Source organism: Phyllostomus hastatus, unplaced genomic scaffold (genome assembly GCF_019186645.2).
Source record: "Phyllostomus hastatus isolate PE091 unplaced genomic scaffold, TTU_PhHast_1.1 phas_scaffold_1066, whole genome shotgun sequence".
Classification (NCBI taxonomy): domain Eukaryota; kingdom Metazoa; phylum Chordata; class Mammalia; order Chiroptera; family Phyllostomidae; genus Phyllostomus; species Phyllostomus hastatus.
In genome coordinates, this window is record NW_025334004.1 from 25087341 (window position 1) to 25114834 (window position 27494).

General features: G+C 45.7%; 1 protein-coding gene across 1 annotated transcript; it reads left to right on the plus strand.

Moving 5' to 3' along the window:
- Positions 1–963: 963 nt before the first annotated feature.
- Positions 964–27048, plus strand: PNLIPRP3 (pancreatic lipase related protein 3). The gene is made up of 12 exons (XM_045854556.1): positions 964–1012; positions 4573–4727; positions 9659–9778; positions 10426–10557; positions 12152–12260; positions 15736–15855; positions 15940–16062; positions 19161–19279; positions 21926–22058; positions 24182–24293; positions 26352–26519; positions 26793–27048. Exons 1-12 carry the CDS (start codon positions 964–966, stop codon positions 26854–26856), a joined length of 1404 nt encoding a protein of 467 aa, XP_045710512.1. The 3' UTR covers positions 26857–27048.
- The last annotated feature ends 446 nt before the right edge of the window (positions 27049–27494 follow it).

The following is a 27494-nucleotide window of genomic DNA, read 5'->3' on the forward strand; positions in this document are numbered from 1 at the left end:
CAAAGTGTATTATGAAGTCTATGTACAATAATGTGAAGGTGTATTAATATACATTTATGTTAACAGATCTGAACATAAATTTGGTCTTATAGCCATTAGCATAGTTGAAAAATGACAATAATTAAATTAATAGCAAATACAGTACTTACTATACACTGGTTACTATTCACAGAGTAAGTAATTCAATCACCTAAATGATTCTATGACTTAACCGTGAGCACCCCATTTTATATGAGAGGAAAGGCCCGGCTAGGCTAGCTAGCCCGAAGTCACTGTTGATAAGTGGCAGAACCAGAATTCGGACCCATGTGATCGGGCTCCAGAGCGTGTTATATCACCACACGGGTAAGACAGGCAGATTAGCCATGTTCATCGTTAAACTCATATTTTAGCAGGCTCTGTTTGCATTAAGTGGATGTTTGCACTCAGAAATGAGTCAGAGGGGAAATGCTCAGCATGTAGAATCCTGGTTTGGAAAATTCTGACCTTTTAAATGTTTGTTATCTAGCATCCCAAAGCCTTAAAATAAATTTTTGTTGCTTGAGACAGAAGGAAAGAAAGAAAAAAAGAAAAAAAGAAGAAAGAAAGAAAGAGAAAGAAAGAAAGAGAGAAAGAAGGAAAGAAAGAGAGAAAGAAAGAAAGAACTTTCCAGAGAGACTTGGTCGTGCTTAACCAAAATATTACTAATGATGAAACAGAAAAACGTCATACAATTAATTACCGGTATACAATGCAAGACACGCCCCACTAATTATCTCTCTTAATGTGGGTGTCTGGCTGTGATACATTCACTTTGCAGGGCACAGAATTCAAGGTGCTGTTAGCCCCGTGCTCTTCCGGACCTGCAGCTTCAACAGTGAGTTGTGTCATTTTGAAGAAAACTGCTGAATATTTTATAGCAAGGTGACTTCACGAGTAAAAATCTTCAGGGAGATTTTATGTGATTTTTAAAAATCAACTTAGATGTTTGGAATTTGGATTGCTACATTCTTACTTTTTGGCACCTCGACAGGTAAGACTCGTAACTTATAATAAATTCCTTAAAAATGAGTATATATTCATATCCAAAATGTAATTGACATGGACTTTGAAATATGGGTTCTGTTTATATCTTGGTTCATTTGTCATAAAGTTATCTGAGGAAAATGCATCGATTTTGTAATACTGCATGAATCTGAAGAGCAATTGTGAAGCGTCTGTTTCCAATAATATCGAAGTTTCCAGGTAGTCTTGTGCTTGGCTCCCTGATCTGCCACTTACTGGCCTTGGTCAGGTAACTTACCTGCTGAAGTCTCTATTTCTTCACTTCCAGGATGGACATGGGACAGTAGATGAGAAAACGCCTATTTCTGATTTCAGTACCTGACTCACAGCAGATGCTCAATAAATGTTTGAATGAATGAATGAATGAATGAATGAATGACCAAAGTGGTTAAAGCTGATCGGAACTTCCACATTATTTTTTTTTCCATTTGTGTCATGATTTTTGAGAAGGGATATTGGTCTGTGGACATGTCTTGAGCATGAACTCAACATTCATTGACTTGTGTTCTGTGTGTTGTAGACTGCTTATGCATAGACTCTGTGCTAGTTATTGGTCTTGTTTGTTCTCACCACCCAAGTTCAGTATTGTACCTATCCTTTGCTGTATTGGCCATTAAGTTAGTGGTCCAATTTCAACTTGTTCATTTCATAGCAGACATTTTATTTTTTTCCTACGGGGCTTTCATACCTATGACGTTGATCAAGTTCCCTGCACACATCTAGTTTCTCCTAACTTTATGCCCTCTTTACGGTATTTCCTCATGGAAAATATCATGGTAACCAATAACCCTGGTAAGTTACAAACATAGAAAACATACGACATTAATAACAATCTTCATTTCAAAATCCAAACTCTCTCCCATAGACTGGATAGTGTAGTTGAGAACTTAGGGGTAGAGCCAGGGAATGAAAGAAATAAAGACAGCTGGACTTTCTAGGAAAAACTGAAGGTTGCATCAGAAAGGCAAAATCCAAATGTGAAATCACTGCTCCCAATTAGAGCTGGATATATGTACGCTTCAAAAGAAAAAACAGAATGGACTGCAGGCAGGAGATGCATTGGTGAGAAGCTGCGTGAGGGATACATTGAAGGAGGCACGTTTACACTTCCAACCAGAGAAAAACAAAGGCAACCAGAGAAACCAGGAAAACAAAAATGGCACAAGAAAGCCACGATTCAGATATGAAGCAAATTAAAATGGCACCGACCTTGAGCAATCCACACATAAGAAAAGATAATTCACGCAAATATCCTCCTTTGAAGGGATTGGAATCCGAGCAACGGACGTGCAGAGAAGGAAATGTAATTATAGCATGCTAAGTGGCTCCAGAAGGAAAAATATTTATCTAGTCATAATCGTACAAATTCTGTTTATTTATTCATGGAGTCAGCCTGCAGACAAAACATGGAAGACTTAATTATGACTACAGAACAAAGTCTGGGTTTTGTCAGTGTTGACAGTGTGAAAGCAGGTGCGGCTGGCACACCTGGGAAGGTGAAAGGGAGGGCAGGAGGGAGAGGCAGCTGCACTTTCAAGTTCATGTTGCAGAGGGAGGGAGTCAGGTCATAGGAACATGAGGTATGGATTACCTAAACTGAAGATTACTATTTAAGTTTGCAGTGGAAGTCAATAAGTGAGCTGAAAACAGTGTTATTGATCATGCAGGAGGAGGAGCTGAGACAGTGGAGAGCAGGACAGGCTGGCTGTGGAGCTCTTGTCCCTCAGCTTCAAGCCAGCTGCTGCTTTGCAAGCACTGCGACAGGGCGACCATTTCAGCCGTGGCCCCAGAGACACTGTCAATAAGGACCCTAGGGGGACTTGGATGCTCCTGTGGGAAGAAGGGAGATCTTCCTCCCCGTTTGCTCCTGGTTCCGGTCCGCATTTTCCCATCGATGGCTTTTCCCTCCAGCACAGCCATTCCAGTAGGAGGCGTTGGTTCCACCGCACAATTTCTCTGGTACTCCCTGAACCAGACTCACAATGCCCATTCAATGATGCCAGCCACAGCGAGCTAGCACCCCTCCTCAGGGGCCCAAACCCCAGTTCTAGAGAACCAGCACCCCCTCCCCCACCTACCAGCCCTGTCCTCAAGTTTCCGCATTTGAATAATTCAACCTCTTCCATGTCTTCGCCAGCCTTGGCACTTGTAGCTGCCCCCTGCAGTTACTCCCTCCTAGCTACTCACAGGGGCCCCCATTGTCTTCAGTTCTCCAAAGAGCCTGATTCATAACCATCGTTATATTAGACTCGCACAGTTAAAATAACTGGTGTGGATTCCGTGTCTTGCCCTGATTTGGACTGAATAGGTGGGTTAAGTCCTCATTCACTGTTGCAACAAGTTAATAGATCGTTGTGACTAACGCTGATCAATGAATTGCAACGTGGTTGTGTCAGCACATCATACAGACATGTGGGGACCACGGAGCTGCACGTGTGTTCAGTGGCTGGCTCTGGGAGGGGGGCTGGGTTGGGGGGGGCAGAGGAGGGTGCTCATCTGTACAGTTGTTTTCAATGCACAAGCATTTATTTGATTAAAAAACAATTTTAATTTTCTTTTCTTCCTCTTTACATTTATGTGGAATCTCATTCTTGAGAATGTGAGATCTCCTAAAATTAAGTTAAAAGTCAGTGGATTGGAGAGTTAAATGCTTATTTCGTATTTCTTATTAAGTGATAAAATCCTTAACTTCAAGTCTTCCACAGCTCTAACAAAAACTAACAAATACCATAAAGTAAATAGATTATAATAAATGTAATAAATAATCATAAATTGAATAAATAATTCAATCACAAAGTGGATAAATACTCATAATCATAATTGAATAAAATTGACCTATCCCTCCATAAAACAGCCTGAAATGAAGTTATTTGGTTTTGAGTATTAAATGAATGCAAACGAAAGGTCAGAGTGGCAGAATAAATCAGAGCCAGTGAATGACAGAAGTGACAAGGACCGAGTTTCCTCAAAGCCTCTCACTTCAGGGATGAGTAAGGTGAGCTCCAGAAAGAAGGAATTCGGCTAAAGCTGCATGGGACGAGACTTTGCTGTCATTTCTGCTCTCAAGAAACGTGCATTAGACATCTAGGCTCTGGGGACAGAGATCCCTTTGATGGAGCGCGTTCAGTCCAACAAGAAAAGGTAGAAGCTCAGCATCTCATTTTGCATTTCCAGCCCGATCACAAGGGCTTCCCGCGTTATAGGTCACTCAGCGCTCATGACGAGGCTGTAAGGGAAGTGGTATGACCCTCATTTTGCAGAGGAGGAAAATGAGACTCAGAACGAGATTGAATAATCACCCAAAACCAGGAGTGTCTGATTCCAAAGCCCATGCTCTCTCATCTGCCGCATTGCGATCCCCAAGGTCACGGTCATAAATGGGGAGGAGGGAGCATTTTTTAAAGAGACGCACCCTGCAACAGACTTGTTTCACTGAAAGACCGATTTCAATTAACCTTCAGACTGGGAAACACAGCCCCTCTGTGGGCCTGGTTCCCACTCCACTGACACCCCATGTTCTTGTTGCAGGAAGAGAAGTTTGCTATGAGAGGGTGGGGTGCTTTAAAGATGGCCTACCATGGACCGGGACTCTGTCGAGGCAGTTTGCGGGCCTGCCCTGGTCTCCCGAGGAGATCAACACCCGCTTCCTGCTCTACACGAGACACAACCCCAGCACCTCCCAGGTAACCTAGCTCGCTGCCTTCACCATAGATTATTCTAGAATGAAAGCTGTGGCCACGGACATAGACAATAGGTGTGGTAACCTGTTCTGGTATAAACTATTGATTTCAAGGCAAGTACACAATTTCTTTTTACAATTGTGAGCCAGATTTTCTTTTCATATTATTTATCCTAGTATTTAAATATGGCAACGTCTCTGAATATGTTTCCTACGAGGTAAATCTGGTATTTTGCCCAGTGAATACGCCGAGAGCCTTCCACAGGTGAGACTGGGGATTCAGCCACCGTACCTGTTCTGTGCTCGTACTGAATTGGATAAGCAAGACCCTGCCTTAAGTGGATTGTATCAGGGGAACAGGGAATACAAACAAATACGTTTATTGCAACCCGAATTATGGTCTGCAATCTAAGCTCACAGTGAGGAGGGGCTTCCCTTCCCTTGGGGGGTGGAGATGGTGACCGGGAAAGGCTTTGAAGGGGACACGCGTTGGAGGCGTGTCCTGAGGATGGGCTCGGTCCTTATATGAAGACGCAGACAGGGAGAGGACAGAGAAGGTGACATGGACAAATGCTGGGTTGGACTGGGGACAGAAAGGAAGTCCTCAAAGGCAGAGTTAGTTAGCAAAGCAGATAGAAACGAATCACGTAACTGCCTCCCGTGGAGTTTTGATTTCACCCTTGGAGCCATGAGGCCCCGCTGAGAGTTTTTGAAGAGGCCGTAGGACAGTTACCCCGGCTGAGTGGAGTGCACCCTCTGAAAGCCTGGAGGTGACAGCCGGACCCCTCGGTGCTGTGCTGTCCAACCCAGTAGCCACTGGCTGCGTGCGGTTATCAAAATTAAATTAAATTAAAAATTCAGTTCATCAGCTACGCCACAGGATTTTAGTCACTAGTTTATGTGTGCCATGAGATGAAAAAAGTTGAAAACCGCTGTGCGACAGCACCACATTTTCAGTTTTTAGTAGCCACGCGTGGCTGGTGGCGGCCGAGTCAGTCGGTGCACACACAGTGTGTCCGCGATCACGGGGCGCCCTACTGCACGGCCTGAGTGGAATGCTGTAGTGCGGTGGGTCGGGCACGGGGCGCGAGCCCGAACCAGTGTCCCGACTGCTCGTGTGATGGCAGACAGCTGACACGATCGACATCATAAACTGCCCTGGGACTTCACATACAAGTGATCGGGAGACTAATGACCCTCTCGTCAGACTATTCGGGGGTGAAAGAGAATGAGTCACATTTCGGGCAGGTGAGGTTTGGTCAGGCTTTTGGAGATTTTAGTCTTACAGCTTAGGGGCCAGCACAGAGCTGGAGAAAGGGATTCACAGCCTTTTACCCAGAGGTGGAAGTTGAAACCCCAAAAACACTTGCAGTCTCGGGGCAGAGAGAAAGCAGGAGAGCAGGCCCAGTGGGGCGTCTGTATTTAGGGAGCAGGCGGGAAAGGGGGGCAGAGACGGAGCACTCCTCACAGCGAGACCGTTTTCAGCCTCTGCCTGCGTCTGTCACCCTGAGGCTTGCTTCCCACCGGACCTGGCGCACGCAAGGCTGCACTTCATACGACATAATCCACTTTGTAGCCGTCTGCTTCCCAGACACACACGTGCCACCTGCACTGAAATATGCCACCTGCTCTGTAGGTGACAACTCTATTGACGACAAAGAAGAGTCCTCATTGTGAGTACAGAGAAACTTATAAAGAAAATGTTATCAAAAGTTCAATTTTTTATATTACTCAGTTTTAAAAAGAAATGAAGTTCTGTCAGAGGCTATACCATGGAGACCCCTTGTAAACATTTTGCTAAATTAAATAAACCAGACACAAAGGGACAGATGCTGTAGGACTCCAGTGTGATGGGGTTCCTCGAATGACCGAATTCGCAGACACAGAAAGTAGGAGGGTAATCCCTAGAGGTGAGGGGCAGAGTGCCGTGGGGTTAGTGTTTAACGACACAGAACTTCACTCTGGGATGATGGGCAGGTTCTGGAGAGGGATGGAGGTCATGGTCATGCAACATGGGGACTGATTTATGCTACTGAAGCGCACGTGTAAAAATGGTTTGCGCGGTAACTTTTGGGGAGTGGAAAAATACAATAGTTTTTTTTAACTTTTATGTTATATATATTTGACCATAATTTCTAAATGATGGAGAATCTACACTGAATACAAATGTTTGGAGTGCCTTTGTTGGTTTAGTGTCCATCCAGGACCAACTGTATCTCCTGCTCTTGACCCTCGGTCCTCATAGGACTCACTGGTCCCTCATGCTTCTTCTGCACAGTGGTCATGCACTTGAACCCTGTAGAGCACAGGCACTGACACAGAAGTTGATGTAGACTAGTCTTAAGGTGAGGCCGGGCCCTCAAGGCAATGCATTTCTCGGGTCTGCCCCACTCCTTCCCGTTGGAAGGAACCGCGCGTGACAACCTGGATTTGACCTGAGTCTTGCGGCGGATACAAGCCTGCGGGTTTGTTGCTACAGTGGGTTTTTTTGTTTAAAATGACAAAATAACTTTAATTAATAATTCAAACATTCTTAACATATGTAAAGTAATTTAATTACACTCTCATTTGGAGCATTCTTAAACTGTCTTTAGATGACTAGGGCCAAATAAAGGTCCTTCTGTAGGGTCCTTGTCAACCTTGAGAGACTAGATCACAAGAGGTCGAGTCTTACCAAAGTTAATACACTTTCATTTTTATCATGGGAAAGTTGCCCATTAAGCACTGAGAGCATACAGGTGTGATTCTGTTACAGCGTTTTTTAACAACAGCTAGGACGTAGGAGGGACTCAGGGTGTTATACTAAAACACAAAAAGGATTGCCCTAGGCTTGGCCCAAACACTGTGCAGTACGACTTTGATTGTCTCTGTTTGTGAGAAAGTGGGAGTGGACATGCAAAGACCTAACAGCCTCTTTTCCCAGAGGGAGCAATTGTCGGGGGACGTGGTGCAATGCACTTGGTCTTCTGAAAGTCAGAGGTCTTCACAGGCCCCTCCTGCAAGGATAAAATGACCCACTTCCCCCTTGAAGCCACGGCCCTTTCCCCCAGAGTGGCTGGCGCAGACGCTAGGGGTGACGCACCTTTTGCACAATGATGGAGGTTTCTGTGCCTGTAGCCACTGTCCAGGTGGGAACATACCCGAGTGGTGACTGTTTTTGACGTGCTGGAAATGAGGTCACCTGTGAAGTAGTCAGCAGTTGCAGAACGGGGCGATTTCATGCCCACTAGCCTCCGCAACGCCTCCGCGATGAGAACTTTCGGGGGGGAAAGGCCCGAGGGCCCTGCTAACCATCGATGCTTCGAGTAGCCCTTTCTCTGGGTAGCCTGTGCTGTTCTGACAGCGTTTGTAGTTTCCCTCCTCGGGGCAGCAGAATCCCAGTGGCCTCGTTTCCATCCCACGATGTGGGGTGTTTCCCACCGTCCGGGTCAGCATGCCATCTTACGGGGGTGTCACAGACGGATTGGAAAGTGAATGACACATTTTCCTGCCTCCCTCCTTTACTAAATTCCTCAGTGGCTCTTGTGACAGCGGGGGTGCTCCGATCCCGCAATATTCGTCTGACTGCCACTTGCTTGGGATTCCCTTTCTTCCTACTGTCCTCTTGACAGGGAAAGACTAGACACATTTTTCTACTAAATTCCTCCCCGAAATAGGTTTTTTTGGTTGTGGAAACAGGAATATAGTAGGTGTTTAGGGGGCTGCCGCTGGCACTGAAATGGACATCTGGGTTCTTCTGCACACGTGGATGGACAAGTGTTTTGCCCTTGGATTCCATTACTTAGTAGATACACGCTTCCGGCAGAGCCCGCATACAGTTGACTTTATTACCTGCCTCAGCAGATCCCACATCTGGTCTGGGCCCATCAGTAGGGAAGACTGTGACCCATCACAGCTTGAGAGCCCGGTGGCCGGGTACATGTTTGAACCCCGCTCAGCACTCGTTAGCTACAGCATTTGGGGGCAAATGCCTTGGCGTCTGTCGTTGTGCCCCTTCCTGGTCTGTTAGATGGGCACCTACCTCGCTGTGCTGCGAAGGTTAAATGGGCCCCCCTATAACGTCCTTCAAACAATTCCTGACTCACAGGCTGACAGAGTGTCGGCTCTATTGTAATTACCACGTGAACCAACTTCTGATTCTTATAATTTGTTTAAGGTCTTGGAGACACTTTAACCAGCAAGTTGTATGATTAATGCCGTAACACCATTAACAGCTAGTGATAGGCTGTTTGTTTAAATCCCGTAGGTGTCTACACTTGCGGCTTCTCAGTGATAGGATTCACTGTTGTCGGACTTGCTATCTGCTAATTATTCTTTTTTGTCTTAGACAATTTCTTGTCCTTGTGCCTTTTAATCTTCCTCTTAATGACAAAACCATAGTACTGCAAAGTCTTTTGAGAGTTTGGTTATAAAACCAAGGCCACAAAATATAAGAAATACAGGAGAATATTTAATGCAATCACATAAAATTGTCTTTAATATGCTGCTGTCTTTCATGTGGTAAGATTCTAACCTGTATTCCTTACTCATAAAGTGAGGTGTCCAGTCGACTTTGTTGCCACCCTAGTAACGTGCTTCTAAGTCTAAATTAAGACAATTCCCGTTAACTGCATTGGCACGTGAGAAGTACTGCACAAATCAGGGCTTACTGAAGTTCTGACTGAAACCGACCCAACTTTAAAACATTGCCTCAGAACCAAACTTGTTATTTCCTTTCCTCATGATTAAATTTGTATGTTGCATTTTATAATATATTAAAACCTTTTTTGCACTTTTGCAATATGCATTGGTGACTATTTCTTTGGTAAAAATGTATGAAAGGAGGTTGCTCAAAATTAAATGTAGTGGAATATTTTTAGCAGATTTAGAATGATGCTACTAAATATTAAATAACTGAATTGTGGTTTCACCTTCATCTCTTTTCACTTGGAACAGGAGATCAGTGCAGTTAATTATCTGACTATCCGAGACTCACACTTCAGCACAGACAAGACGACTCACATCAACATACCTGGCTGGAAGTCAGACGGAAAATGGCAGCAAGACATGTGCAACGTATGATGGGAACAAACTCTTCTTTAGTCGGAAAGTTTGTGTTTAACGTGAACACACCGTGCAGGGCGTCGGTGCCTATTAGTGAATCCCCCATTCGGTTACTCATGCCGTCCGTGTTCCAAAGCCTGAAGTGAATTACCCATTCCCCACATATTTTCACTTGTTATGAATTGCCTAAGTTATACTGGGAGCATATTTCTAAATTACTACTTGATCATTCTCACCTTTCACACACACAAGAGAAGAGTGGTAGGATCAATTGCTCGTTTAAGGGAAAAAAATGTCTAAGTTCACTTCAAGAAATTAAGTTTCCTCTCTTACACTGGCGATTCAATACAGGCTAACGTAGCGAGCAGTCACTTACGAGGCCCCGTAGGATGGTAGAGTCGGGTTGTCTGAATTCATACCGTGGGTCTGCGTACTGGCTCTGTGATCCCGGGCAAGTTCATGAGCCTCGCTGTGCCTCAGTTTCCTTACCTCTAAGTGAGGGTTGCGTAAGTTCCCATATGTAAAAGGGTTAGGGCAGGGCCGAGTGTGTAGGAGGCGCTGCTGCCCGTGTTATTTCTTACTCTCGAGTCAATTATTCAGGCACTTTGGTTTCCTTTCATCCTCGTTTCTTTACCGCTTGTACCAACCCCTTGCACCAGGTGCTGCTGGAAGTGGAAGATGCGAACTGCATTAACGTAGACTGGATTAACGGCTCCCTGGAATACCTCCACGCTGTAAACAATCTCCGCGTCGCAGGAGCCGAGGTGGCCTATTTTATTGATGTTCTCGTGGTAAGGAGAGTTATTATTTTGAAATTATATTTAACTGGTTTTGCATCATAACACCAAGAATTTGGGGCAAGTTGATGTTCTTTTTATTAGCTTACACAAGTACTGAACGTGTGGAATAGTGAGCATTCGTGCGTGGGAGCCAGAAAAGGGAAGTAACTTCTTGTGCAAGTGCCTGCAGTTGTACAAAGCGCCACATGGTGGCAGTGTTCCTTCACGGGCTTCTCACCAAAGGCTTTCCCTGGCCTTCCCTCGCTTCAAGGTCATTACCTTGATCAGCCTGTAGGACCATCGCTGTTAGTTTTCATCACATTGTAAACCTATCCTTCATGATGATTAACTATTTCCAGCTTATGAATGCTTCTTGCTGAGAACGTGAAGTGCGTTTTCTTATAGAAACAGGGTTCCATGGCAGCGAATTAGGTCTGTACGCAAGTCCAGACACAAACTCTTTAACTATACACTTTACATACACATATAAATGATAAAATAGATTTTGCTATTTATAAGGGATATACCAGGAGACACTTATACATTTCCAAATGCCTCTACCCTTATAGAAAGTAATTTCCTACCATAAAATGCAGCCAAGTAAAATCCAAAGATTTGTGACCCTTTCAGATTTTTAAGAGGGTTCACGCATTTATCCAACAAATATTTTACCTATGCCTTCTGTGAGCCGGGCACTGATCTGGGCACTGAAGGCACACGGTGAATGGGACAGCGTGTCTGCTCCGACAGCATGTAGGCACCGTGCTAGGAGCAAATCCACGGCAATGGGACAAAAGTGGCCTGATTGGCAGCTTAGAGGGGAGGCCAGAGACAGCGATGCTGGAACACGGAGCACAGTCAGGAAGCAGCCTGGAGAAGAATCAGGGAGCCCAGTGCTCCTCTCTTTCCCCACTCATCTCTCTTCCCCCCCCACCACGTATCCACCTGCCCTCACACATCTCTCTCTGCCCCCACAGTCTCCCTCTACCCCCACCTGTCAGGGGAGAGTGGGTCCTAAGGAGGCAGTTAGAGCGGGTCTTTGTACACAAAGAATGCAATCGGATTAATCTCCTCTTCAGAGAACCACCAGCCATAAGTTCTTGTGAGCTTCTACATTGACCCTGGGGTCTTCATTAGTCCATGGTCCCCTCTAGGCCCCGTGTCGTCTGAGACGTTTGCGAGAGCCACCTTAAACTGAAGGAAGCAGCCACAGGCGAGGTGGCTAACCGCACGGGTGTAAGTGGCCTTTGACCTGTGCTGGGCCGTGCTGGAAGGATCGGGTCTCCGGAAGGACGGGCGTGGGCTGGAAGCCACAGACGCTGTCCCTGGGCTGTTGTCGCGCACCCAAGGACCATGAGGTCCCTTAGCACAGCGGGAGGGCCTCTGATGGAAGGCGTTCCTCCAGGCCTGCCTGACGCGCCGTCCTTCCACCAGACAAGGACATGGGTGGACGTGTGGGGGTCACTTTGTCACTTTGCCAGTCGTCATCCTGTATGTGAGAGGGGGAAACATGCCAGCTCCTTTCTTGTTTTAAGCATATTTAAGCCATTCTGCCCGCTCTTTTAAAAATATTTGTTCTGTTTTGTTTTGTTTTTTAAACCATCAGAAACAGTTTGGATATTCCCCTTCTAAAGTGCACTTGATCGGCCACAGCTTGGGAGCTCATCTGGCAGGGGAAGCTGGGTCAAGGACGCCGGGCCTTGGAAGAATAACCGGTGAGTTGGGCCTTGAATTTGTGTGCCTGCTTTTTCACACACAAAATTAAGTATCTGAACACCAAATGGAGCACCAGCAGCAAGTATAAAATACGAAGGAATGTGACTCACGTAAACCCAAAGACGAACGCGCTTTCAGAGCTTGAGTGTGCAGATCCACGTTCAAGGGCATTCATCTGCCGCAGCATTGTCTGTGGTGGCGAAGTAATGGAAACCAGGTGATGGGCCACCTGTAGCGGGCGATTGAAAGAATTATGACACACCCCGGGCTTTGCAGTTCCATTCCTGCAGATACAGAGAAAGAGGGAGGACCCCACCGACGGCGCCAGAGGGGTGTCGGTGACGCACCTGGCTCATAGCTCTCTCAGGGTACACCGGCAGTATGGAACTGTGTTTGAGGCCGGTGCCCAGGTTGTTCCTGCTGCCACAAGGTTTAACATTACCCCTGGGTATGCCGTTCAGTCTAAAAAGAAGTTGCAAAGTAAAACCTATACTATGAATTAGGCTTCATAGGCTTTTTGAGAATGATAATTAATCCACCCCTTCCCTGCATTCTGACTTCCAAGACAATTGAGTCAGATGGATGGAGATCAAAGCATCAGCTCCGTCATGGACCAGCTGGGCTGGCCCCTCCCTCCCCTGCATCCCCCACCGACAGTTAGCCCGCAAGTCCCATGTCTCCTTCCCCGCCCTGTCTGTGCCTCCCCAGGCCCTGGCCACTGTCCTGGGCCTCCTCTGTCTCTCGCCTGGGTGTCGGCCGTCATGGCTGGCGCCCCGGCCCCGTCTTCCCGAGAACTGCCAGGGCTGTCATCTCTCCAAACACGGGCAGGGTCCCTCCACTGCCCGAGACTTCTTCCCATTGCCTAGGGCTTCTTAGCTTGTCCTACCACATTTCACGTTTCCTTGTGTTGTTTTCCTATTTCTGTGCCTCTTCCCATGCTCTTCACCCTCACCCTAAACGTCTGCTGTTTGTCCTCCTAGATCCGATCAAACGTGTCCCCCTCAGGCATGGTTCATTCTCCGAGCTTCCCAGACTCCCTGCACTGTGCCTCTGTTACACTCGCAAATACAAATATTGTATCGCATGGTCCTATCATCCTCATGTGCCTCCTTCACTCCGCCCCCACCCCAGGCCTGGCATGTAGTGGGTGTACACACATATGCTTCAAATTCAAATTTCAGTTAAAAATATTTTTTATAGAAAGAGTGAAGAATTTCAAGCTGGATTCAAAATATTTTGCCTCTGCAATCTCTTGCTATAACAGGGTTTCCTGCCGAAGGCTTCCTCGCTTCCCCGCTCTCTGATCCCAGCTTCCACCCCAGCCCATCACCGCCACTCCTACTTAGGATAATGAAATGGTGTCTTTATTCTGAAGTCACTTCCCCTCTTCTCCAAGTTTTCAAGGCCAGGGGCAAGAGGAACATACCATTTCTGAAGGCAGACCCTCATGGGGCCTACGCAGCCGGTAGGGCACTTAAACCATAAATTAAAGGGGAAGAACGTTGCCCTACGTGCATTAAAAATTCACACCGGGTTACAATAAATTCATGAAGATTTGTCTCTCTTAATTCTTATTTCAAAAATCAGATACCATGTAACTCCCATTTTTTCCTGCCAAGTGAATGATCTTGTTGAGTAAATAGAAAACAAGAATTTTGTAAAGTCTCCCTGAACAGCCGAAGAATTTACAGAATTTGGATGTTGCCATCTATATTCTAAGTGGTTATATTTTGCAAAAATCATGTTCCTTGAGAAACAGAAGAACTGAGACCTCCAGAAAGATCTTAACTTTATAATGAAACTAGTTAAGAACAACATTGGTATGATAGGTTTTAAGACATGGGTAAGTTTCTATGTCTATGGTAATTATCTGTACCTGGCGGGGAATTATCATGGATGACTATAAATGAGGATAGCCTGGGGGCTGCTCAGCTGATTCAAGCTTCTTTTTTAGTCTGTAAAGAGCACCCGTGTTTTCCCTCGTTGGGAGGAGATCCATCCCTCTCTGCTGACACACCCACCCATGCGCTCGAATCCATACACGCTAATAAACCCAGGTCCGGAATGGTTACTCTCTAGCCCCTGACACATAGTAAGTTCTTCGGAAATAACTGCTGAGTGTATTGATGAGGGCACGTGTGGACGGAGACCTCACCTGCATTTCACGAGACATTGGATAGGAGACAGTGGGCTGGGCATCTGCACTCCTGGGCTCTTGGTCCCTTTTGCCTCTAACACTTGGTGACCTTGCCGAGTCACCTCACCTCCCTGGGCTTCGGGCTTCTCACTCTTCTCATATAATGGAGCGGGAGCCAGTGAGCCTGAGCTGAGGACCAAGATTAGATTTTTAACTATCACTTTCACTGTGTTGCTTTGTAGATTCATCTCTGCATTCTGAAGAGCTCCGATGTTTTATTTTTATTTATTTATTTATTTATTTATCTTGCATGCGGATGCTGCTCTTAAGGTCATCTCCAACCTTAAGCTTAATTATCCACATGGCATTCCATGTACAGACCTAGAAAAGCCACTTTGATTTTTCTGACTTGGTTAGCTGTTTGGCAATGTCTAGACCCACATTCTTACTCGTGTATGGGATCTGCCATTGCAATATACACAGACCCTGCATTTATACGAGGTCTCTCCAGAGGGTATCCAGCCATGGAATATGAAAAATAGAGACATTCAGTGAAGAAGATACAAGACACAAGAAACATTGTACATAGGACAATGATACCTCAGTCCCCTTCAAAGTAGGCACTTGGAACCTCACACAGTTCTCCAGTCCCCATCAGCTGCTCCATCATATTTTCCTGAATCTCATCAATGGTGTGAAATCTCTTCCCTTTCAAAGGTGATTTTAGTTTTGGGAAGTTACAGGGCACCAAATATGGTCTGTAGGGGGGCTGAGTCACCTGGGTGATTTGATGTTTTGCCAAAAAACTCTGCATGAGACATAATGCATGAGTGGGCATGTTGTCGTGATGAAGCTGCCAGTCACCAGTTGTCCATAGTTGCGGTCTTCTGAATCATCCATAGCTTCTGCAGAGGAATGTTCAAGCCTAACACAAAATTGGATGCAGATTCGCTGCTCTACTCACTCAGTCATTTTGAATGCGACAGCCACACAGTACACGTGCTCAGTCAACAGCGTCTACCACCCCCACTAACAAGTACAGTGAAGTCGTCATGGTTCACGCATGTGCATCCCAATCCACTCTCCTTGGCCGTCAGGTTACAATGATGTCATGCAAACTGTCCTGGTTATATTACTAATGGCTGGACTTCTTCCGGGCAGACCTCGTATACTCAGTTTATGCTGGTGTACTTCGTCCTGGGTGGTGTTTGACCTATGCAAAGCATGCAGAAAAGAGTGCCCTGCCTTCACCGTCTACCCTTCCCTAATAGCAACACCATCAGTGTTCTCTAGAGTAGAACGTGACTCGGTTTAACAGGTGCCATGCTTCTTCCTAGGGCTGGACCCGGCCGGGCCGTACTTCCACAACACTCCCAACGAGGTCAGACTGGACCCCTCGGACGCCAGCCTCGTCGATGTGATTCACACCAACGCGGTTCGCTTCTTCTTTGAGTTTGGTGAGTTGTTAGCACGGACGGAAACTACACTGACGCACAGGGGAGGATTTCTGAAGCATTCGTCCTGCCTTTCCTGTGTTTCAGGCGCCGGCACTATTAACGCTTGTGGACACCTTGACTTTTACCCAAACGGAGGGAAATACATGCCAGGATGTGACGACTTAATTACACCTTTATTTACATTTAATCTCGATGCTTACAAGACAGGTAAATACTTTCTAAAATGTGAAGGCTGCTGTTACACATTCACTCAGCTCCCTCCCTGGACAGGATCAGCATCCTTTTGTGTATAATGTAGCATAATAGAATATAAAAATACAATTTAGCCCAAAATAGAATCCCATTCTTGGAGCGCCCCCTAGTTGTGAGATCTGCAAGGTCAGCGTTCCTGTCTCGTTACCTTTGTGTCCTCAGGGCCTAACAGCATGTCCAGCATATTGTAGTCACTCAGTGTAAACAAGGAGGGTTCCTTCATTCAACAACTATGTGTTGAGTGCTTACTAGGTGCCAGGCATTATTCTAGGAACAGCAGGTGTAGGGATGAAAGAAAGAGACAAAAATCTTTGTCTGACGAAGCTAATATTCTAACTTGCTAGAAACACAGTCACGGAATAAATGCCAAGGAAACAAAATAAAGCCTGGAATGGGGCAGTGATGTGTTGCCGAGAGTAGGGCAAGGCGGGGAAAGGAGACTTTTGATAGGGTGGCCAGGGAGTCCTTGCTGGAAAGGCGACCTAAAGGAGTTAGCCTAGTGGACACCTGGGGGGAAAGCGTTGCAGGCTGAGGGGTGGCGATAGCAAGTGCAAAGGGCCTGGGGCAGGAGCCTGTCTGGGAGGGTCATGGCTGTGAGGAGCCCGCTGTGGCTGGAGCAAAGTGACAAAGAGGAGAGTTGCAGGGCACGAGGTTCGAAAAGATGCAGTGACGGAGGGAGACAGCACGAGGCCCTCGGGATGCTAGAGAAGGCCTCAGCTTGCACTCCAGGGGCCGGGGGCACGGGGGACTGTGAGCAGAAGCGGGGAGTGTTCCACTTACTAGTTAATAGAATCGTACCGGATCACACATTAAGTTAATCATAAATGAAACAAATAATAGTTAACCTTTTATAGTGGTTTCCAATAATAATAATTATTATTATTGTTATAATTATTATTATAATTATTATAGTAATATCCCTATAGGGCATTTAGTTTAAAGGCACCAAAAGGTTATTATTTGGGAATTCCATTCATCCCCATCTCTCTGTATCATCATCATGTAATAAACTTTATTACATATAACATATCATGATATATAATAATATATGATGATGTGATCATAAATATCTGGAGATGCTAAATATCTCACCACATAATCCCGTGTAGCCAGAATATCTAGAAGACATAATTGTTTGATCTTCTGTTTGGCTGATGCAGACGAAAGGTACACAAACCATTGAGAGGAGCTCAAATTTCTTCTTCACTAGAGAAGAATTACAAAAGTTCTAATATCTGTTCTCAGAGATGAAATGTGATTCAAAGCATCCACTTTCAATGACTACTTAAAAAAATCAGAATGTAGGGATACTCAAAATCAGAATTAAAGCCAGCCCCATCTATACTGATAAGCAATATTTGTTCAAAAAAGTCCTATATAAAACTTGCTTCTCATGTTTTCCACATTATGACTTGAAATCCTTCCTATTAGGATAAAATATAGGTCATAAGACTCCTTTATATAACTATAGTAAGTGTTACACACAGAGCATTTGAGATTCTGAGAAGAGTTACTCCAAGTAAAACATGTACTTGTCATGTCATTTTGAGACATTAGATTTTCTACAGCTCTGTTGGATGAGAAGCACATGTATCAATCATGTTTGGCCTTTAAGTGGGTTTTAAGACTTCAAGATATTCCATTTTACATGATATTTATTACTAAAAGGTCATTAATTTAAAAATACAGAGTTCCCTATATTCTAATGAACCATCTTGTCTAAATCACAATTAATTATGATGATAAGTCTGTATTTAAAGAGACCTTATGTAAAAGAAGGCCCCATTTAAAAAAAAAGATACTGCCAATTATTGCATTTGTGAAATTTCGCTGTCTCGGTTACCAGTTGCATAACAAACCATGGGGTCTAAAACAGCGATGGTTTTCTGCCCAGGGTCCTGAGGCTCAGGTTTCAGGCAGAGCTCCGCAGAGACCCTGCTTCTCCGCGTGTCCTCTGGGGTCGCTCATGGGAGGGGACCTGCTGGGGGCTGGGCTGGGTGGGAAGGCCCGAGGTGGCCTCCCACGTCTGGGGTCTTGGTACCTGTTCTCGTCTTTAAGTTATCCTTCGGGGCCTCCCTCCCCAGCCAGTGGACCTGGATTTTTAACCTGGAGGCTGGGTCCCAAAAGAGCAAGAATGGATGCAGGAAAGTCTCTTAAGACCAAGACCCTAGAACTGGCACAGTGTCGGTTCTTCCACTTCCTATTGGTCAGATCAAGTCACGAGACTAGCCTGCAGCCCAGGTGGGTGAAGATAGAGGCTCCACCCCCTGAAGAGGGGAATGGCAGCGTGCACTGCAGAAGGATGAGGACCTAGGAAGGAGAGCTTCACTGGAGGCTGCTGTCAGAGAGTAATGGTGCACCACCACCTCCACAGAAACCAAAGTCTGGTTTCTCAAAGACCAGGCGGGCAGTGCAGGCCATTGGACCAACGGTGCATGCCGTACAGTGAAAATGTTACGTGAGGTGAACAGAGCACATCTTCAGCATGCACACGTGTGTTTAAATGTATCTTATTAACTATTGCGATAATCCTAAATCCTGGTGGCAATAATGTTATGCCTGATAATGACAAAACTAACTGGTCTGTAGCATCCTGTATAACACCTCCCACCTGCCCCACCTGGAAGCTCAGCGGAAGGCGTGCACTGGTTAACATCACTGGCTGTGAGTAGGGGGGAGTCTGGTCCTTCCTGCAGAGACAGGGAGACGAGAGTAATGGGTCTCAGGAGATGCTCCGTGCGCGGGGTTACCCCGAGCTCTGAGTGCAGTGCCGGAGATCCGGGACTTTCAGAGGGTGTTAGTGTCAGAGCACTGAGTCCTCTACATTTGCATTTGTCTCTTTGCCCTGCTTGAGTGTCCCTTTCGATTCACACGAAGAATCCTTTGGTACAGAGAAAACGCTGTGTAATATTGATACATGCGCGGCATCCAAGTGTCTAGACCCAGGTCAAGACACTGTCATTTGAAGTGACTTATTTAAAGAAGTGGATCCTGCTCTCAGTTACCAGTTAACCCGTTCATGGCCACCAGTTCACTGCAAACTGTTTCCACAGAAATGGCTTCCTTCTTTGACTGCAACCATGCCCGAAGTCACCGCTTTTACATGGAAAGCATCCTCAACCCTGATGCATTTATTGCTTATCCTTGTAGATCCTACGAGTCTTTTAAAGCCGTAAGTAAAGCGTTTTGCAGTGGGATTTAATTAGCAAGTCGTTTTTTGAGGCATGATCAGCCAACTAAAAATTAGGGCTTTGGGTTTGTGGTTTAAAAAAAAAAAAGGGCATCTGCCACTTCGGGAAATAGTAAATTCTGTCCTGAGCACAGAGCAGCGGCTGAGGATGCTGAAAGGCTTAAATAAGCAAACCGACGATTTGTATTCTGGTTGTTTCAGCTCTTTTGAACATTATATCCAATTTTTCTTTTTGGGCCATTTGTTATGCAGTAATTAGATGCTATGGTGTGACTGAAATAAGTCCAGGGCGAAAATTTTTCTATGTATATATTTTAAATGTCATCTTCCAAAATGCCCCAAGAAAGCTGAACCCATCAATAGCTGCAACCAAACACGTTACTATTCCCTTGGAACATTACAATTATTTTATATTAAAATTTAATTATTTATGGAGAGCAGCACTGAGGCACAGATAGCTCACAGGAGTTCCACACGGATCAATATGTGACAAAATACCAAATTTGATTTTACTTGAGTCATGAAGCCCGCGGTGCCAGCTCTGAGCTGAGCGTATTTTTCATTTGGTTATCGCTATGAAAACGAGAAGGAAAATCTATTTTGTGGTGGGAAGTGCAAAGACTTTCCCTCTTGTGTTCAGAGATCGCTCCCCAGTCAGGGTAGACAGACATCGGAGGGGCTCCATCGGAAGCTGATGGTAAGCAATGGTGCTTTGTGAGTAGGTGCGGGGCTGGGACGGGAATAAGCACTTCTCTCCCGTCCCAGGCTGTTGTCTCCGTTTCCTGAGCCAGCCGTCCCTACTCGGAAGGTGCCCTGGTGAACTTCTATTCTCAGAAAGCTTGACAGTCAAACACTGACAGGCCCCCTGTAACATCCTTTTCCCGCACCTCCCCCTTCGACCGCCCGGGTGCTGCTGCGAGTCACTGAGAGGTCCTGGCATTTACCATACAGGCGGGAGCAGACCTCGGGACTCACAGTATATTCAGAGAGAATTGGGGGTCCATCCGCCAGGTTGGAGAAGCTCAGGCTCCTGCTCCACGTGATGCAAGTTATGGTTACGCTCTTAGAGAACAGAGTCCATTTCCTTGGCGTGTTTTATGGTAGGTTCACCCAAAGAGTCATAAAAATAAAACAGAGCACAATAAAAGAATAAAATAAAATAAAGAAGGGTTCTAGCGTCAGGCTGCTCTGGTCCACATTGTAGTTTCATCGTTCACCAAATGTGCAGCACTGGGTGAGTTGTCGTCTAACTTCTCTGCACCGCAGTTCCCACACCTGTACCATGAGAGAGGGACTGAAAACACTAGAATAGTAAGGGACTTGGTGAGGATCAGTTGAGGTAAATGCACAGGAAGCGCTTAGAGCAGTGCCTGGCACATGGTGAGTGCCCAGGAAATGTGAGTCGTTATTGTTTTTGCTAGAATTTTCCTGCGTTACAAATGAAGGTTTGAATGGGGTGTCTGACTTTAGTTCTAGCCCAGATATACCGATAAATCTAAAAGTGCTAATACTCCAAAAGTACCACCCAAGATTTTTTAAAGTTAACATCTCATTAGTTTTGCTTCATATTTTAAAACATACAAATAAAATGAAGGAATTGAAGTTCCTTACGTTTCCCCACTACCTCCCCAAAAGCAGCATTTGATGTGAATCACATTTATATCAAATACATAGTATCATACTGTAAGTATCTTTCTGGATTTGCTTTTTTTGCTGTTAAATTTTATCAATTTGAAATTGCTATGTGTATAGATCTATACATTTATTTGGTAGGAATCAGCCACAATTTATTTATTCATTCCCCCACTAATGTGCATTGTGATGGTTTTCAGTTGTTTGTGATTAAAAGCAATTTGGCGACGGACACCTCTGCCTGTCTCCTTGTGTACCTGGGTGGAGTTTCTCGGTGATGTATACCAGTGATAGATGTGAGATTGTCAAAGCACGTGTGCATTTCCATCTTTACTAGACATCAGGGAGTGGCTGTCTGCGGTTTCCATGAATTGACATTCTCATCAGAAGCCAATGAGAATCCCCTACTCAGTGTCTTCACCGCTCCTTGCATTTGCCGGTGGCTGGAATTTTTGCAGATCTGCTGAGTATGAAATTGCATGTGGTTTTAATTAGCACATCCCTGACAGCGAGCAAGACGGAACGTCTTTTCACAGAGCATTGATGATCCACGTTTCCTTTTCTGTGTGGGATGTCTAGTCCCGTCGTTTCCCCATTTCTCTCATAGGCCATTTTTCTTTTTCTGTCAGTTTTTGTCTTTCTTTAAAAATATTTTATTTATTTATTTTTAGAGAGGAAAGGGAGGGAAATAGAGAGAGAGAGAAACATCAGTGTGCGGTTGCTAGGGTTCATGGCTTGCAACCCTAGGCATGTACCCTGGCTGGGAATCGAACCTGCGACACTTTGGTTCGCAGCCCGCACTCAATCCACAGTTTTTGTCTTATTTTGTTTTGTTTTTAAAACAAGCAGGAGAGCCTGTTGGGCAACTTAGTCATTTTTAAATGCCTATACTTTATTTAAATTCCAAAGATTTATTACTGTTTAATACTGTACCATAAGTTTATTGAAAGACATTTCGAATTGTGTTTGTGATTACATCTTGTTTTCTGTCACCAGGGAAATTGCTTCCATTGTCCCAAAGGAGGTTGCCCGACGATGGGCCATTTTGCTGATAGATTTCACCTCAAAAATAGGAAGCCTAATAGATCCTATTATTTTTTAAACACTGGGCCTCTTTCCCCATTTGCCCGTAAGTATTATAACTAAGTTTCCTTGTAATGCTTTAAGGTACTTATTTTTTAAATTTTGACAGTTTTTACTGAGGGCCTACTAAGTAAGTGGGCAGTGGGCCGGACTTGGAGGATGCAGAGAGGAACAATTGGGTAAGTTTGGGCTCATGAAGAAGAGGAAGCTGAAAAAAAAAACAACAAAAAAGTCTCAGCCTCAGTGAACCATGTGTTAGGAAATGAAGGAGGGACTTCCACAACCAGACCGAGGGGTGCCTCCTGAGAGCAGACGATTTCTGAACTGCCCCCTGAAAGACCACAGGCAGAGGGAGGGCAGGAAGCAATTGCCTGGAGGTCGAGAGAGCGGTGACCAGGAGTGGAGTCATATGAGATGCAGCCGAAGAGATAAATGGGTCCAATGGTGAATTCGTGCACCATGAGTCTGGGCTTCCTCTGGGCTCCTGGAAAACCACGGACGGGTATCGAGACTACCAGGTTGTTTTCTTTAGAAAAACCGCACTAGTTAGTAGCTGCATGGATTAGACGCGGCCACGGTGAGGCGGAGCGACCCATCAGAGCAGTGTCAGCTCCCCGCTATGTGCAGGGATGGATGTGTTGGCGAACGTCACTGTGGTCGCCGTTTCACCGTATCTGTAGTATGTCAAGTCATCATGTCATGCGCTTTAAAATTCCCCGATGTTACGTGTGCATTTTATCTCAACAAAGCTGGGAGAAGAAAGAGAAAAGCCGGTTGTTGCAGCAATCTGGGCGGAAAGGTAGAGAGACGCGGAGAGAGCACAGAGGTGGCTGAGAGGCGGCAGCAAAAACGAACTCGGTGAATGGGTGTGAGGGACGCAGGAGGCGGAGAAGTCAAGGTGGTCCTGGCTGAGCGGATGGCGGGCCAGTTTCTGAACTTGGTAACACAGGGACAGAGGCTGGTGTGGAGTACGTCGCTGGGGTCCGTCTCTGACGTGCTGGGTTTGACACGCCTTTACGACTGGCCCACTGGGCGGTGGGAGACTCGGGGCACAGTCACCCACATTTACGCAGAGTAGCCAGGGCTGTGAAAGTCAACGGTGTGGCCACGCAAGGAAGGTGTCTCCAGCTGAGAAGAGAGAGAGTGGAGAGAGAGACCCCCACAAAGGAGACGGAGGAACGGGCAGAGGGAGAAGCGGAGTGGGTGTGGGGCAGTAGTAGTGAGGAGCCAAGAAAAGAAAGAGGAGGGGGAAAAGGGGGTGCTGTCCTGCACCCAGTGTGCCGAAAGGTCAAAGGAGACAGGGGCCCGCAGGGGCTCATGGGATGAAGTGCACATTTCGCCACTGGTCAGCTCGGGGACAGTGGTGTCATTGGAGAAGGGACAGAGGGAGCCTCGTTGCTGTGGGACGGGCGGAGGAAGGAAAGAGAGCTCTTCGGCAATGAGTCACTCACGAACTGAAAGTTCTCTCTAGTAAGATTTTCCCCCTTTCTGATGTTTTTCAAACAATTTTATGAAGAATGCTTTTTTTTCAATGTGTTATGAAGCATGCACCAATTACAGAATTCAGAATGAAAAATCTGTTTAGCTGTACAAGTTTTAAAATGTTACACTTGACCATTTGGCAGGGATTTATCCTGCTGGCAGGTCTGTGCCGACCCAGACCTGTACCAACCCGGCATTCCTAGCGCGCCCCCTGCAGGAGAGGACGCGACAATTCGCTTCACCTCTAACGTGATTGTCCAGCACAGAGCTTCCTGCCCAGTGGGTTTTCTAGATCTTTTCTGGGTCCGTGGTCTAACTCTGGCCTATAAAAAACCTGGCGGTGGATGGGAGCACATAATGCAGAGTACAAAGGAAATGGACGGGAGAGGACACACAACTTCCATTTTAAAAAGTCCTCAAATGCCTGGACAATGGTACAATTTTCTTTGTGAAATACCATGAAACCGTTGACTTGTGGAAAATGGGAATGGGAACATTTATATGTATTTTTAAACATAGTTTTTCACCAAATTCACTCAAACTATTACACGTTGACTTTTTTTCCATGAACGCGAACAGCCTCGCTCCCCTCGAACGCTGAAAGTTACAAAGCTGCCTTTGCGTTCAAGTGCTCGGGCTGCCGTGCTTGTCATGCATTTTTAACCCTCCATGTTCCTTTCTTTCAAGGTTGGAGGCACAAACTGTCCGTCAGACTCAGCGGAAACAACGCCACGCAAGGGAGCGTATTTCTCCGTGTGAGAGGGACGGCTGGGAAGACGGAGGAGTTCGGGGTGGCCAGGTGGGCGACCAGCTCGTCTTCTCCTGTGAAAAACCACAATCTGTCACGTTGCCTCTGACTCGCCCTTTTGCTTCGTGATTTCTGGATATAAAATAGAAATGACAGTACCAGCTACACGCAGAAAATGTTAGGAAGTGATAACGTGAAAATACAGACCTAGATAATAAAGCAAGTAGGGAAAAGCTGACAGGCAAGTAAATCAGATGTATAGTTATCCTGGTATTCGGTCCTTTTAATATTATAAACTTTGGCATATGTTTTTATTTGTGTAGGTTTCAAATGACTTATAAAATCAATTTCCAAATTTCTAACAAGGTACGTCACTGGTACTTACAGATACAGGACGTAAGTTGGGACAGTCACAGGTACAAATCTCTCAGTAGAGACAGTCACCTGTGTATCTAGGGCTACAGTCCCCTTTATCTCGAGTTTCCTTTCATCCTTTCTTTGATCAGCCTTTAGGACTTTGTGTTACATATTCACTTTCATTATATAATTCTGTAATTCATTTTAGAATTAACATTACACACCAATTAGATGTTACCCTTTTGCAAACTGATGAACGGATCAAATGTTTTGCCTCTTTGATTTTCATCACCTTCAAAGAGTGGGCAGAGGTTTTGTGGTTATTTTCTCACGCGAGGGATGCCTCGGATCAGTCATTCTGGCGGAGTCTGCACGTTATCCTGCCTGCAAATGCGGGTTCGCAAGTGTCGTCTGGATCCTAGTCAACGCCCAGGCCCAGCGCAAATGTCTGGCCACGTCTGCTGTGCGTGGCTGCGTTCTCCTTCAGCTCACCCAGGCTTCCCTGACTGCACCGCCCAGCATTGAATAGATCCCCGAGATTTCTTCCCTGCCCGTCTTCATGTTTGCTGTTCCTTTGTTCCAAATACCCTTCCCTGGCTTAGCATCTCATTTCTACCTGTTCTCCATGTCTCTGTGAGCCCCCAACGCAATCGTGTGCCTGTGACTCTGAGGCCCAGGACACACTGGCCAAGGCTGTGTGGCTGGTTGGTGGCCTGCACAAAGGCACCTGGTCTGGGCCAGGTGGGGACGGATATGCAGTTCCTGCCCCCTTAGGGCTTGTGCGAGTGCTCCGGCACTTCTCCACTTCCGACGTGGGAAGGAGCTGTTTGTGATGTTGCTAGGTAGTCACCCAATCCTGCCCTGAGAATCATCAAGCATTTTGGGTTCACACTTAATGTTGACACATTAAGATGTTTCATCTTGAAATGAAGTCAGCTAAATGAACTGGTGTGCTAGCCGATGTGTAGTCTTCAGTCAAGCTTCCAGTCTGGACTTGAAACATGTAAGTGCCTACTGTGTGCCAGGAATTGTTCTGATTGCTGGGGATGTAGACACAGCCCCACTCACACGGAGCTTATGCCCCACCTAGAGCAGACAGGCAGTAGATGATCAGAGGAACAGGGAAGCAGCAGGAATGGGAGAGCTCGAATGTCATCTTGGACAAACTATGCCACACGCTGCAGATAACCCGCCTCTCTCCGCTCCAGTGCCATGCCCACCAAAACATCTTGATTCTCGATTCTTTTGGTAACGATAAAGAAGGTACCAGGGAAGGACTAGGAGAACATTCTGGTTAATAAAAGGAAGTATCTGTCCATTGCGAATCGATCAACAGTCATGTAGTAATGTATCAGTTTTGGGTGAATTCATCCATTACTGATGGTATCATCATTTCCTGGTGTCAATAAAACCTGGTTTCTGATGCTACCAAAGCTAAGACCCTATCCATCATCATGGAGAGGGTCTCCATAATGGTGGAGGGCCTCCACTATCCATCAAGCTAGTGCATCTCTAGGCCTCTCCCCAGAATCAACTAGTCAGGCTTCCTTCCCATTTGCCCCCTCTTCCCTCAAGCTTCGGAACCACACTGTTCTGAGAACACTGACCAATATGAATAGAAAGAATACATCTCTCCTCTGAGAAAACGCCAGCAAACGCAACTTTCTCTTCCACGGTACACATGCAGATGCCTCTCCCTTCAGCTTGGCGACTGCTCAGGACAAGATTATGAGTCTCACTTTCTGTTCACAGTGGAACACTTCAGCCAGGCGCAACTTACACGAAATTAATTGACGCAGATGTTAACGTCGGCAACGTTAGAAGCATTGAGTTCCTTTGGAAGGAACATTCATTTGGACGTTCTCAGAATAAGTTGGGAGCCGAAAGGGTGGTAGATAAATCTGGAAAATATGGATATGAGTAAGTATTAGTTTTCTCTTTGCATTTTCAAACACAGTTTAAGTTTTGGAAGTGGTATTTGAAACCCATATATACTTTGAAATTTGCAACCAGTATAGAACTGTACATGGTGAAATTTTGCAATGAAAGAAAAGAAACATCATCTAATCAATACTATATTTGCAAAAGTGTTTGCAAGACACTAATTACTCATTACTTGAAAGACCTACCAATGTCTCTCCCCTCTCCCCGGGATCATATGAATGTCCTTTCTTCCCCCTTTACATTTTCCAGATCTGCCTTCTGCGGCCAGGACATCCAGGGACCTATGGTTGCTCAGATCCTGAAACCATGCTGATCCCAGATACAGTCTTGATGGAGTTCTTTAATGGAAACATGAAAAATAACCGCCTTTTAGTTGATCATTGGACTCAACTCGGCCTTTGTAAATGAGATAGAATGGTACGGTTGTTTTTTTCTGCATAGAATATTTTTCTCAGTGATAAACTTTTATATGCGCCTTAAATATAGCCTGGACCCTAGGACAGAGGATGGGGCTGTGGCCCGTGGGGACCTGGAAGTCAGGGACGACACGGGGCGGTGCCGAAAGTTCCCGGAATGGGGGGGGGGGGGGCGGGGCGATGCTGCAGTGTTGTGAACCCCCTGGGCAGAAGGGGGGCTCCCTGGTGGAGTGGAGCCGGTTTTGAGTATTTTCAGGTAGAATAATCATTGTTCTAAAATGATTTAAAGAATATTTATTATGTTTTTAAACCTTGCATGGCAAATTATGACTAGAGTTCATGATACATAGACTATAACCCTGTGGGTTGATAATGTGTACCTATTAATGATGAAACCTAATGGGAGTACGTTAGTACTTCCAAGGTTTTCCTTGGTCTTTGGGGTATATGTGGGGTAGGACAGGTTTTGGAGTTTATCTTCAGTGTGTGCCTCAGCTGGCGATGGGCCTGAGGATCCTCAGCCCCTTCTAGAACC